General features: G+C 42.3%; 1 protein-coding gene across 2 annotated transcripts in view; it reads left to right on the top strand.

Moving 5' to 3' along the window:
• The first annotated feature begins 1,240 nt into the window (after positions 1 to 1,240).
• Positions 1,241 to 14,080, top strand: part of LOC119025043 (transcriptional enhancer factor TEF-3-like) — a 30,748-nt gene continuing 17,908 nt past the window's right edge. Inside the window, exon 1 of one of the 2 annotated variants that reach the window (XM_037108338.1) lies at positions 1,241 to 1,382. In XM_037108338.1, coding sequence (XP_036964233.1) covers positions 1,376 to 1,382 — 7 coding nt within the window. In that variant the 5' untranslated portion in view covers positions 1,241 to 1,375. The remainder of the gene's footprint in view (positions 1,383 to 14,080) is intronic. The other variant, XM_037108337.1, reaches the window with a different exon arrangement.

Here is a 14,080-nt window from a genome sequence, read left to right on the forward strand (position 1 = left end):
GTATTGATAATTTAATATGTTTGAGTGTTGAGATGTTTGAGATGAAATGTTTCCCTGTCATGTTGAGAAGAGTTGTGGCTAAAATGCATGAATAGCAACAATAAATACTTGTGTTCATAAAGACTTCCAGCAATCACTGGACAAGATATGCTCCATAAATGAGCAAACTAATTTAGTACTACTAATTCCTAATTGGTGAGCACGGACTTGTTGATCGACTAAATGGATCAGTTAATCACTTAAGTCCATTAAGAAGCAAAGGTGCCAAACATGTCCTGGTTCAACCTCTCTAGACGGTGAAGATTTGCTGTGTTACAAAACAACAATTTGAATATCTTTGGGTGTCAGACTGTTGCTCTTATCATAAGAAGGAATTAGAAGATGTCACCTTGATAAAAAAATATTTCAAATGTTCAGGAAAATATGTCTGATGTTCATTTCGATTGCTGAGCAGAAGTATTGAAAGTTCACTGGTTTCAGTCCCTGAATATGAATATTTTCCAGTTTTCTAAGTGTTCTGTGATAGTGAATTAAAATTTTTTGCAAGTTTGGATCAATGCTTGGACAAAACAGAACATCTGAAAGCTTCACCCTGGACTCACTGACTTTTTCAGTATTCTGAGACATTTTAAACAATTTATAATGAATCAATTAATTGAAAAAACAATCGTTGCAGCCCTGGAAGTATTCCCCATCAACTGGTGCACAATATGAAATAAACAGTCTGACCTTTGACGGTTCAGATTTTCTTTTTGGGTCACGCAGAGTTCACTGAAGTGAGTGTGACATTGCTCATAATCAACTAGTTAACAGGTCCTCTCTTGTGAGGCTGTGAAAGTTTTAGTAACTGATTGCTTTTACTGATTGCTGAGACGCTGTCAGAACACCAGTGAAAACCCAAAGCACAGTCGGAAAGGCTTAATAAACATTTACTGTAATGTAATGTTTTATTTGTTGGTTCTAGCTTCTTATTTAACGCGGTGTCATTTTTAACGTCCTTTTCTTGCCTCCCCAGGTCTAACCTGCTACATCCAGACCACCATCATCATCTTCATCGTCACATTTGTGGATATCATACCTGCAGGCCCGCTACCTACAGCCTCCTCCCTTTCTCCTACCCTCAACTCCTCCACACCCAGACCCTCCACCCCCTGCTCCGTGGTCCCCTCTCCATCGTCCCACCACGTCTGCGGAGTGGGTGCCGGCTCCCTCCCCCAGGGGTGGGAGTGAGGAGCTTGGAGACGGACTCGACAAACCCCTGGAGAATGACGCGGAGGGCGTGTGGAGCCCGGATATCGAACAGAGCTTCCAGGAGGCCCTGGCGATCTACCCACCCTGTGGCCGGAGGAAGATCATCCTCTCTGATGAGGGCAAGATGTACGGTACGCCCAGCTTTATCCTCATACTATCATGTACCCTTTTCTTTTTGAATGGTGTGATGAGATCAGTTTGGATGGCAAACCAGAGCAGCAGACATACAAAAGATGATACCTCAGAATATAGTAGAATAGTTAAAAGTTTTAAAATTGCTTTACATTTGGTGAGGGGCTCCTGATCAGTTGTTTAGGATGCAAATACAAATTTTAGGACTTGGAGTTTGAAGCTTGAAGAACTTACACTGAATGAGAAAGTGTACAAACATCCTGTAATGAAGTAAACAGAAAGAAAGAAGAGAGAAGCTCTGAGAGTTAATGACTGAGTAGCACTAGCCTGGCCAGTTAGCTTTCCAGCTACAGCAGTTAAACAGCTAGCCCTGCTAGTAGTCACTATGGCACCGAGCTTCCGGCCTCAACAAAGTTATATCGACGAATGATTATCACTTCTTGGTGGGACCAGATAAATATATCATCAATTATCTGATAAAATACTTAAGTTTGATCATGCCGATCAAGCCATTTGAAGAAAAATATTAAGATTAACAATAAAATAGCCGTTTGTCACTTGTTTCTGAGCTGTGGAAATATGGCTCTGTTAAAGGGATATTCTGGTGTAAGTTTAATCCATGGTCTAACACACCGTGACACCGAATAAGACCCCTGAGAGATCAAGTTTGCAGGCCGCTAGCTTACATAGTTTTAGCAACCTCAGAAATGACCGCACGATAACAATGCATTGCAGTATACTCCTCCAACAAGAAACCGCCATCAAAAAGCCACAAATAATGCTCAGAACAGCACCAAACTTCAGCAACAGTACAAATGGGGTCTCAGCACATAGTTGGAGGCATCAAACAGCAGCTAACTTAGCTGGATTTCTATTGTAAAGTGAACACAACTCGCCACTCTTCTACAGCAGCTTCCTGTTGTGGGGAAGCCCTGCGAGTCGATTACCAAGTGCAGTTAAAAATGCTAAATTCCATTCTGTTCTTTGTCCGCTCTCAATAATAACTGTTATAAACTGGTAGGCAAGACACATATAAACTTTGATTGCAATTCCATGGAGTAATAATCATACATTTTCATCCTGGAGCTGCGGAACTCTACTGCACTCAGTAATTGACTCGCAGGGCTTCCCCACAACAGGAAGCTGCTGCAGGAGAGTGGTGAGTTGTGTTCACCGTACAGCTCGGTGTCGCGGTGTGTTAGACCATGGATTAAACTTAGACCGGAATATCCCTTTAAACTGAATATGTGATTGTGTTCATGATAATGATACACATCATTTATAACACTTCTCTGAGCAAGGTTACAGAGTGCTTTACAAAAGAAAAGAAGGGGAAAAAAACACTGAACACAAAAATATGAAACCTGGTGATGTATTAAATATTCACACTTTTCTATGAAGGAAAGTTTTAAAAAGGGACTTAAAAAAGGTGTAGCTTGTTTAAACTAAAAGGTTCAGCACTTTGACTGATTTGACTGATATGTCAGTGACTGACAAGTTGATAAAGATTCAGGGTGAAATATTCATATTCATATTTTCAGGAAATATATGAATAGTAGACTTTAGGGAATAAGAAGTTACAAGATGTGAACCTGTCCTCACACAAATGCCACTACCAAACCCACAGTGTGACACACCTCTGCAGTATTGTGGGAAACAAGTAGACAAATAGACATTTGTTTCACATACTCTCTCCCCCACACACACACATTCACCACCACTCCTCGTGTTCATGTTTCACATCACTCCTGTTTCCTGCACAGCTGTCAGCTCGATTTGGTCCCATCGAGTACAGTATGATGGCATGATGTGTCAGAAAACAGGCGCACACGCTCTAATCACTCATTCTTCTGCACATGTGTACACAATATGGCTCTCGCTCAGACTCCAATTTGTTCGTCTTCAAATAGAAAGGAGAAAAAAAAGCACACACTGACAAGTTCAGACAGTGTCTCCAACTAGAACATCTAATCAGAATTCGTATCGGTACTTTTGTGATCCATGACGATGACAAATGAATGAAAAGTAAAACATTAAACACCAACACATCCAGTGAATCATTTGGGATAGACCTTTGTCCCATTGTATTTCTGGCAGTGATAGGGGAGAGACGTTTACTGCATTCCTGTTACCAAAATTAGCCCCAAATCGTTCGCCCCAAACAGGTTCAGAGGAGTGGGGATAATACTCACTTCCTACCCAGAGTGCACTGCTTGTGTTTAAATAGAATGGACCCTAACTTTGTGTGTTGTTGCCTCAAATGATCCCAAGACACATATTTGCTGGGGTTTCCCGCGCTAACTGTAGCTTGACCACATTGCTCATGCTATTTGGCCACAGATCATTGATTCCCCTCTATGGTTTTGCCTCTCAGTCACATTTAAATTAATGAGTTGAGGTTTGGAGCAGCAGAATAACACCACTGCAGGTCTCTCCTTATTGAATCTTTGGGTAATGTCATTGGCGAACAGGTGTTGGGAAGGTGAGGTGACATTCCTGTGCGACATCTTGATGAAAGATGTTTGGTAACAGATGGCTTTAGCGCCTTCCCGCCTGACTGTTTGATAGTGGATCTGGTGGGTGGAAAACAGGCGGATGGAGGTAGTGGCGCTATCAGACAGTCTCTGTCATCGCCTTGTCCTGTCACTGTGCCAGACAGCTCCTTTAACTGTTAGCTTTGCCTAGCCTAGCTTAGCCACCCATTGAGGTCATGGCCATCCTCTGATCAACACTTAAACCCTTATAAAGACTGTAATAATACTTGGAGGTGGGGGGGGCAGGGGTGAGAGGGGCAGGTGGCTCATTCTGTGTCACAGGGATGGCGGGTTGGACGGGTAAGGGTGGTGATGGTGGGGTTTTTGGCAAGGCAAACACTGAGGTGCCCCTTCCTCCCTGTGGGGGTCAGGGGCAGGTGATGCGCGCCAGGGAGCGCGTTGGCCCGCGAGGAATGGCATGCGCACTCGGGAGCCCGGGGGTTCAAGGCAGCTCGGCTGTAACCCTAAACCAGAATAGACGTTTACCCTTTGAGCGCCTGGAGGGGAGGAGGACGGGTGGACAAATAAACACCAAGGTGGGCAGTGGTGTCTTGCATGGCCTCGGGGCTCGGCAGAACTCTCTCACACCTGTCCCCACTGTGGTGTGTGTGTGTGTGTGTGTGTGTTTCAGAGTGAGAACGCTAGAGGTTGTGTCTCTGCTCTTACCACCTCTGCTTCCTGCTATTTATGTGATTTACCTCCCTCATATCTCTTTGTCTCGAATCCCTGTCTCACTTTGTTCTTCGTGAACAACCTTTTTTTTGCTCCCGTCAGTCTCTCATTCGGTCCGTCAGCCTTTCGGTTCACCTCCAGCTGCTCTCCGAGTTCAACCTGACAGCCTTGCGGCAAATCTGGATTTATGACTTGAGAAATGAGGCAAGACTAAGCCCGTGCCTGGCCCACTGTGCCCCTGTTGCCCCTAAACAGCCCGGCCAGCCTTTTTTCCCCTTACAGCCTCTGCAGCTCCCCCCCACCCCTTTATCACCATCCCTCGGGTCACAACTGGCCAACAACTCGAGTCATTCAAGCAACCACAATCAATGCAAAGCCACTTTGAAGCTCTTTAGTGTTGTTAATGCTGTTAAAGCACTGATGGGTGGTCTTAAATCGGGTAGCCAAATCAAATATCAGCTGAGAATACCTTTAATGGCATACATAAAATGGTGCCGTGATGACTTGATAGTTTTAGAAATGTTATTTAGTTTTCTTGCATGGGCTAAAAATGGATACTTAGCCAAAGCAAACTAGCGAAATATCGTCTGTTGGCTGAGAATGACATACTCTGAATTTTAGGTTGAATTCCCCTCTGAGGACTGAATGCCATTCTTCGCTACACAATATGATATTGAGTCTCTGAGCAGAGGAACAGAAGGAATTTGCGCTTCTATCCATTGTAAATTCCTAAATTGAATGGAATGTTTTTCACCCCGTATTCCATGTACATTCACGACATTTTCTTCCCATAATGCCGTGCATAGCGCTGGCCCTCGCGCCCATTACTCAACAGACCTATTAGCTCGCTTATTAGGGACGGTGTCACGGATATTGTGGCGGTTATGCGCTCCAGCGGTAATTCGACATGCATCTGCCAAGGAAAACATTTCCTGCCTTGTGTGGCTCTCAGCAAGAGACGTGCCCTGTGGTCTGACCGAAGGCCCCATGCTGCAATAATGGAAAAACAGTCCCAAACTTGTAGTGCTGTGGAAACCAATGTGCTGACAGCTCTCACTGGAGGAATGTGGCACTGGAAATATGATTGTCTTCCCTCTTTATTTACTGCATATAAGTGCCGTATTAATTTATGTGCCTGCTTTTGCAATTGCAATTGTTCTGTTTTATGATTTCTTTTGACTAATTTTCATTTGGCAGCGTTCAGTCTTCTGCATCACATCATGTTTTTATGCAGCTGTTTGGTTTCGTCACACTTGATTTCCTGACATCTGTGAGAGGAGCGCGTTTCTCACATTTTGAAGGCTCCTGCTTCCTGTGAAAAGTTGTTTTTTTTGTTGTTGTTGTTGGTTTTTTTAATGCTGTTTTAGTGTGCTGGATAAAGTCAACAAAGTTTCCCCCAGTAGTGGCATATTATTCTGTCAGTTTGGAACAAAGACTACCCGCACAATTAATCATGCTCCCACTAAGCTTTGCTTGTGCAACATGTCAGCTCATTGTGGGTTTTGTCAGGCGATGCAAATATGTTTTCAACTCAAGCCTTTAAGAATGTGATGTAAAGGTCAGCGAGAAGTGACAGCGAGTCCGCACCCGGGTACAAAGTTTCACAGTAAAGTGAGAGATTCAGCAGATGAGTTGACCTTGATCTGCTGACCTTTGAAGAAGCCTCTGAGGCCTGTGTTTTCAAGTGGTTTCCTTTGGTAACCTCAGTTCTCTGCTTGAAGATGTTATGTTCGGCAATATAGATGACATTAATAAGAAGAGACGATTTTTCTCATATGGATGTCCGCTGAGCTGCTTGTTCATTTATTGTACTGTAGCTGAATAAATCCTACGTTCATGGAGGTAAACAATGTCCAGATTTTGTTTAAACTGTAACATTAAGTTGAATCACATTCTCTCTTAACCTTCATGAAAGTATGATTAATTGCATAACTGTTGTGGTTGACTTTATTAGTTTAAACTAGATGCACTTAATCACTGAGACTGGATTATGCGTTAAACTGTTGGCAAAGCTCCCGAATGTTTACACAACATGAAATATTCAAAACATGAACCTTTTTGCTGCACCATTTAGTCAAATTTAAACACTTTTCCCCTAAACTCGCCTTACATATTTGGTATCTTTCGAAACTTTTGAAATGTTTAGCAACTCTATGAGATCTAATGGAAGAAACAGGGGTTAACAGGACATACGGCTGTCAGAGTCTGAAGCACTGTGTTAAAACATAAGAATGGTAAGCTTGCACTGAACATATAGTCAGATATATGTGTACAATTATTTGTACAGCATTCACTTAAATACATTGATGTACATGGGGGGGGATTAATTTAAAATGTAAATGTGTTCACACTTGGCACACTTGTGATACTGGGGCTCCCGGAGACTTGGATAACGCCGGACGAGCTGTCTGGAGCATTTTTTAATTTTCTGGGTTGTTTAATTTTGAAACAAGTGCCCATCTACTTCAGTCATTGCGGAGAGTGCTGCAACGTTGTTTTGCTGTGAAGCTCCAGAAATGTTCGGGGGACTTTTGTGAACAAATTTAACCTGACTTTTTATCAGCGTGAAGGTGAGCAGATAATGAGTAAACTTTCTTCCTCGCCTCTCTGACTCTGTCCCTGAAGTCACAGCAACAGGCGATCAAATGAAACTCATCTTACTGAATTTCTCTGGGTTTGAATTTTCCTGTATTAGCATTAGTGGTTTGTGTTACACTGTTGGGAGACACCGGCGCCTCCATGATGCGCTGTTTCTGATGGGGTGTTCTCGGGGTAGGGGTGGTCACATGAGCACGATGATGAACCCGAACCTCCAACCATTTAATCCTGACACTGACCTTGAGGCTCTCGTGGGATCTGATGCTCTCTCTGGGGTTTTCGAGGAACGTGCCTCTGCTGAATATGAACTTGTGGAATCCAGACAGAGCTCCCTCCATATCAGTCCCTCTCTTTCTGTCTGTACCCCTCTGTACCTCGCAGTGCAACCAATAGGAAACGTTGCGCGGCGACGGCCATGTAACAGAGCTGTCACTGTCACTTTATCTCCACATCTCAGGTCAGCAAGGTGGAAGGTGGAAGGATCCAAACAGGTCAGACATCTGTTGATGTGTCTGCACGATTAGTTTACATTAAGCCTCGCGCAAACTACCTCCTGCATAAATCTCTGTAATTGCAAAGGACCCTGATGGCAGGTAGTGTAAATATAACATGACATCTGTTAAATTTACTCCTCTGCTAGAAATACTATACTTTCTTAGAAATCAAGCGCAAACCTCAGATTTGGCTCAGCCCGCAGTGCAGCTGGTCACCAGATAATCAGAGGACGACTCACATAAATGAGTTAATAAGGGAGGAGGAGGAAGGGAAGTAACAGTTTATTTTATAGATCCTCTATATGCTGATCATTTCCTGATAATTTAAAGTGTTTCCCAGTAAGAGGGTTAGGGTAATTTGATATTAATCATAGGTTAAATATGGGCAAAGTTATGAGGCTGTGAAGTAGTTTATTTCTAGAGGAATATCTGTGATGGAACTGCTCCAGCATTTTATAATAACATTATCATTGAGAGCATGATGTAAGCATATGTCGCTTTCCTGGAGTCAAATTGCACATTTCTGCATCTTCAGCTGACCTGAAGTGCACTGACAAAGGCTATCAATTAAAATGAGATTATTGGACATTTACCCAACGAAAGGTCAGTTTTGGCCTTGGAATTCTGGCCATATTCTACAAATTACACCCTTTCATATAAGAGACAGTGACCTTACAAGTAAATGTTCCGTCAGCTACAGGGACTTGCTTTTCATCTGTCTTGATATGAAAAAGCAAATTTTTGCTTGTTTTTGGATATTAAAAACAATAAAATGTATTCATTTAAATCCTTTTTTCATCGAGAGTTAACCATTTCTTTCACTTGTCAGTCCTGTTACAGATCATCTAAATCACTCTCATTCAACATGCCCTTATCCCTTATGAGAAGGGAATGAATGTCTTGACTTGAAAAAACTGCAGGTGTCAATTTTTTAGATGATCAAATCATTGAGTTAAATCAGGTCTGACGTATCCTGTTGTCGTGCTTGACTTGTTGCCGGTACCGAGGCTTGACAGAGGACCTCTCAGAGCTCAGCGGGCTGCGTCCAGGCTGCATTGGAGGGGAAATGACACCCAGCCAAGACATTCCTGCAGCCTAAATGTGACCTTTGTTTTCCTGAGCAGACACAGTGGGGCATATGTGCTGTTGAGGGAAAACGTATGGCTGGCAGATGTTCAGAGAGGATGGCAGTTTGTGTACAGGCACATACTGACCAAGTTACGTTATAAAAACTTAAATTTACTTAAATTTGATAGAAGTTCAACAGGTTGTGATTTAACTTGTGCAATATTTGAGGACAATGCTGTGCTGCAGTGATGGCTGTGTCATTTAAGGTGTAAATTGATTTTGAGTGAATATTTGAATACTTTTAGGCCTCATTTTTTAATGGTTTGGAGTATGGTGATAAATTGATCCTATAGGAAACCCTATCACAGGAAGAAATGTGTTCCTATACATTGGATGCAAATGTATGAATACAAATCTGACTTTAATCCATTGGGGACCCACTTTGGACCAGTCAGTATATACTGTAGGAATGTCAGGAATGCTGAGACATAGACACTGAAGAAGAAGTGAGAGAGAGAGAGAGAGAGAGATATTGGACCAGGCCAGTGATGACTGCAGCCCCATTGGGGAAAGGCAGATTTACAACCCAGGGGTTGACTTTGGAAGGGCACTATAGTTCACCTTCACTCAACCCATCCACCTCGCTCTGACCTCCACCATCAAGCCTGTGAGAGCTAGAAGGAAGACTGGTGCAAGAGTGTTTGTCAGGCCTTTAGGATCATCATGGCTCTAGGAAGCAAAACGTCAGTATGGTTTGATAACTGAAATTAAACCAAATTGTTTTACAAATGAAAAGTTGTTTTCCTATGCTACAAAATGGACTGTATGTAGGTATACAGATGTTAATCAGAGATGTCTGCATGGCTGTTCTTGTTACACTAACACAGATTTCGTATGATGTCAGTATGTCCAGTTTTGTTCCAGTGACAGGCTGTCATTCAGCTACTAACTGAGTAGCCCCTGAGCGGAAGAAAGAGACGTTGTGGCAGCAGCACACTCCTTCATAATGGCTAGAGTTAGCGCGAAGCATACCACCCCTGAGCCAGATAAAAGACTCACCATGGCAATGACACACACAGTCATTGGCTAACATACTCCTTTAGCAGATAGCGTTAGCACAAAGCACACAGCCCCTGAAACAGAAAAGGCTATAAAAAACAGCAGATGGATGCAGTAACCAACTAGCTGGTAAAAATCATTCAAATGAATGATAGCTGTGCGTCTGTAACTGCTGGGTGTGTAAATAAGTGGAGAAGCCCCCAAGTGTACAAAAGAAATCACTAATTGCAGGTTAAAAATAAAAATATAGATTTAATAGTGTGTTTTGGGACTGAGTAACATTTCACCACTTGATAAGAGTGACCCTAGTCTGACTTACCAGACTTAGATTGTTGGTTTAAAGTATGTCATTAGACATACAGTATATTAACACGGCATTGCCACTATAAATGTAGCAGCTGGACCTCTCTCCCGCGCTGACACAATGCTGTGGCCTTGCAAGACCAGAGTGACTCTGGACATTCATTTTCAGTCAGATCAAAGATTTTTAGACAGTATTCTATTGCTGGTGGTGTGGAAACAGAATCTAAAGCAGACCACGAGAATTTGGCCAACATCGAAAAGAAACAGAAATAATTCCTGTAAATTAGCAGATTATGGTTTGTGTCAAAACCCAGTCCTCAGAACTCTTAAACACTTTCCATGCCTCTCAAAAATGTCTCTAGAATCAAATTTCCCCCAGACGAGTGTGTGACTGGCAACCGTGTGATAAACAACATCAAACTGAGGAGCAGTGGGTGACGGTATAATGTTCCTACTGACTTTCCTGCTGCCTTGGCTGGCACAAGTCCTGTGTGCTACTTCTGTTGGATATCATGATCTCATCGCTGTGTGACTGAGTCGCCTCTCTGATCTCATGGGTGTGTTGGAGGGTATTTTTGATGGGGCCCTTCCCCAAGCACTCGCACTAGGAGTGGCAGGGCATCTGATACAAGGGCATGAAGCAAAGCCTCTATGACAGCCCATTAATGAAGCTGTTTAATGCTTACAACGCATGTGTGGCTAATTTTGAATGGGAATAAAAACAAAAAAAAAAGGATTGTTTCTTATTAATCCTGTGTGCGCAGAAAAACTTCACAAGCAATTTCTGTGTCTCTCATGCGTGTACTTGTCTTGAATAACCGTGGTTTACAGGTTGATCGAGTTTGACGACAACTCTGGCCCAGGAAAGGCTTACAAGTCCATAACAAGACTTTTAAAAGTGACAGCCAAAGTGAAAAGATGGTCTGTTTTTCTGAACTCGTGGAAAGCTTCTATTCATCTGTGGAGACATGCTCACGCAACTGTGTCCGCTACTTTGAAAATCCCAATTGGAGTGGCTACACAATGTACATCTTACTGTACAACCGACTGAAGATAAATTGGTGGGAACAGGAAGAACTTGTCGCTGTAATGTGAGGAACTCGATACAGGCAACTTAATGTTCATTTGAGGTCAAGTACCGTGTGACAAAGCTCTCTGTTCGTCTTTTCAGAAGTTTGATTGCAAGGAAATGTGGAACACTTTCTTAATCCCTGAGGAATTAAAGAAATGTGCATTTAGGGGCTCGAACAATCGGCCGGCGAGTGCACCTCCCGATAAACGCTAAACGGTTGAGGAGTTACGGCTCTGAAAGGAAAATAAGATTGAGACGGAATGAATGCTGCGACTGGGGCTGGTGTGTGTGCGTCAGTTTATGTCTGTGTTTGACTGTGTGTATAAACTGGAGTAGACGGCATTTAAGAGAGGGGTTTAGTCCACAAAAGCCTCACACAAAGGCAGGTCTACAGCTCGGTAGTGTGTGTGCATGTGTGTGTGTTTTAGTGTGTGTTGCAGGGGCCTGGAACTTTACAAGGACTCAGATCAACCACTTTCTTGCTAATGAAACTTGGCTGGTGACAAAACCTTTTCTCTATATTTGAGATGTTTAAATTCAGTTACAATTCAGTTTTCGTTTTGCTTTGTTTAATCAGGATAATCCGCTCTCTTTCCTTGAAGTGAGGATAATCCACTAGCTTTCCATGAAGTCCTGCGTGCATACTGTATGTAAAAGATAATAAGGCAGTTAAAAACATATCAAACACTGAGTGCAGCCTGTTGATCAACTGTGCAACAAAAGCGAGACTGTCCTCCCAGTCATTTCAGCAAGTTCCTCAAAAGGGCCTAATGTTTACAGTCAAGTGACACAGTCCTCTAGGGGACATAGTAAATACGATAGGACCAAGGAAAGAAGGGAGGAGTTTGACTTGAAGGGATGGGTCATCATAAATCTAAGTGATTTCACTAAAACCATAATCTTTCCCCGAATTTCTTCATTTTTCGTGCCTGAATGTAACCAAATGCAGAGATCAATTGTGTCCTTTTGATGGGGGAAAGGCTTCTGTTTGTCAGTTCGTGGACCAACAACGTAGTATATTGTTTCACTGAGGATTTAGTGGTCCAGCTGATTCCACATCGTGGAAACCATAATCCAGCCAACACATCCTCATTCCTAAATGACTGAATAGGTCTCTTGTCAGCGCCTTGCAAAACAACACATTGCAGTGTAATGTTTGGTTTAGCTGAGGCAAAAAAGTACTTGGCAAGGTTCAGGAAAACATGGAGTTTTCAGCTAAAATCACTATGTTGCTTCTGTAACTTGTTACAAAGATACCTAAGTAGCTGACATTGCAATAAGTGTGTGAAGTGGTTTCACACCGGATACGAGAAGCAGATCTGATATTTTTAATAATATTAGTGGTCTGTTTGACATTAAAATAAATTGATAGTCTCAATCTGCAAAATGATTAACAAGAAAAGATATCACATGAATGTAGTGGAGCAGAAAGTACACTTTTTGCCTACAAAATGTAGTGGAGACAGAAATACTAAAATAAATGTACCCCACAATTGTACTTAAAAACAGTACTTGAGTAGATTGTTCATAGCTACATTTGATCAATGTTCATTCTAAATTCTGACCACAAGATTTTCATTTTTTATGTAATCATAAATCTTCTCCAAATATCAGTTACCAGGCCATTTAATGGCTAATTGTTGGTTTCTGTATCGGCCCTGAAGCAAACATATCAGTCACTCCCCAATTTCTGTGAGATGTGGGTCTCAACTTTAGACAGTTTAACTGTCTGACTGTGTGTGTTCCTTGCCCTGTCTGACTTCATGTAAAGTGTTGCTAAAAAGTACAGTCAAACTAAAGATTGTAAATAAATAATGTCTAATATGTTCTCTTACAATCAGAAGGTAATCCAAAATTATGTTGATCAGCCTCAGTGCTTACAGCGGTCACACATTTTCATTAGGAAATCCTCTTGTTTCATTCTAGCCTTTAAAAAGTTGTACGCTACACTTTATAGAAAAGTTTGTATACCTAGCAGGGAAATCTAAGATGTTCTGTTAGGGCTTAGCAACACAACACAACACACATGCTTTCATAAAGCATTAAGTAGAAACTCATGTCTGAGCAGACTGCGAGGACGGCTGGTTCACATGAGCACCAGACAGAAACGGTGTTTTGCATTCCGCGCAAAATCTGATCACTTTTATTGCCTGACAAAACCTCTGATGAAGGTTCAGCCAAGCTTCAGGTTTCCCCTTTTCACCATTTGGGGTCGTTTGATTGGCTGGTTCGTGGAGCGTTGTGAGGCCTGACCCAAGCGTCACTATGTAAAGGAAAATGTGACGAGTTTGTACCAGGTTGTGTGTCGTGACTGATCTGTGTGTTAATTCACACGGAGATGTGGTGCCAAGGGAAAAATGGCCGTGTTTAAGAGGTGGTGCAAAGTCTAGCAAACTCTTGTATGACTGTGTGTGTGTGTGTGTGTGTGTGCGCATGCTTGGTGAACGTGTGGTGTCCTGTGTGGGAGCGTGATATATCTCCTTTGAGTGCACAAGATGAGTGATGCACCCTGTAATTGATCTTGTGCATGTTTGTCTGTCTTTCCTTTTTTATTAGCACCAGTTTGCAACTGTGCTAATGATTATTTTCATTTTTAACGAGGCTGGTCTCCTTGTGAGGCGGGAGATCTGTTGTTTTTTCACGTTTCTATGGGTTCGGGTCGTCCATCGATCTGTCCCATTCTTGCGATATCTCAAGAACGCCTTAAGGTAGTTTCTTCAAAAAGTGTCCACATTGACTCAGGGAGAAAAACTGATTATAATTTGGTGGCCAAAGGTCAGAGGTCGAGGTCAGTGTGACTTCATAAATCACATTTTTGGCCATTATTTAAGAAATCATACAATAGTTAATATACATTTTGACAAGTGTCTGATAGTATAAAATGATGAAGTTATGAT

This window comes from Acanthopagrus latus, chromosome 8 (genome assembly GCF_904848185.1).
Source record: "Acanthopagrus latus isolate v.2019 chromosome 8, fAcaLat1.1, whole genome shotgun sequence".
Taxonomy (NCBI): Eukaryota; Metazoa; Chordata; class Actinopteri; order Spariformes; family Sparidae; genus Acanthopagrus; species Acanthopagrus latus.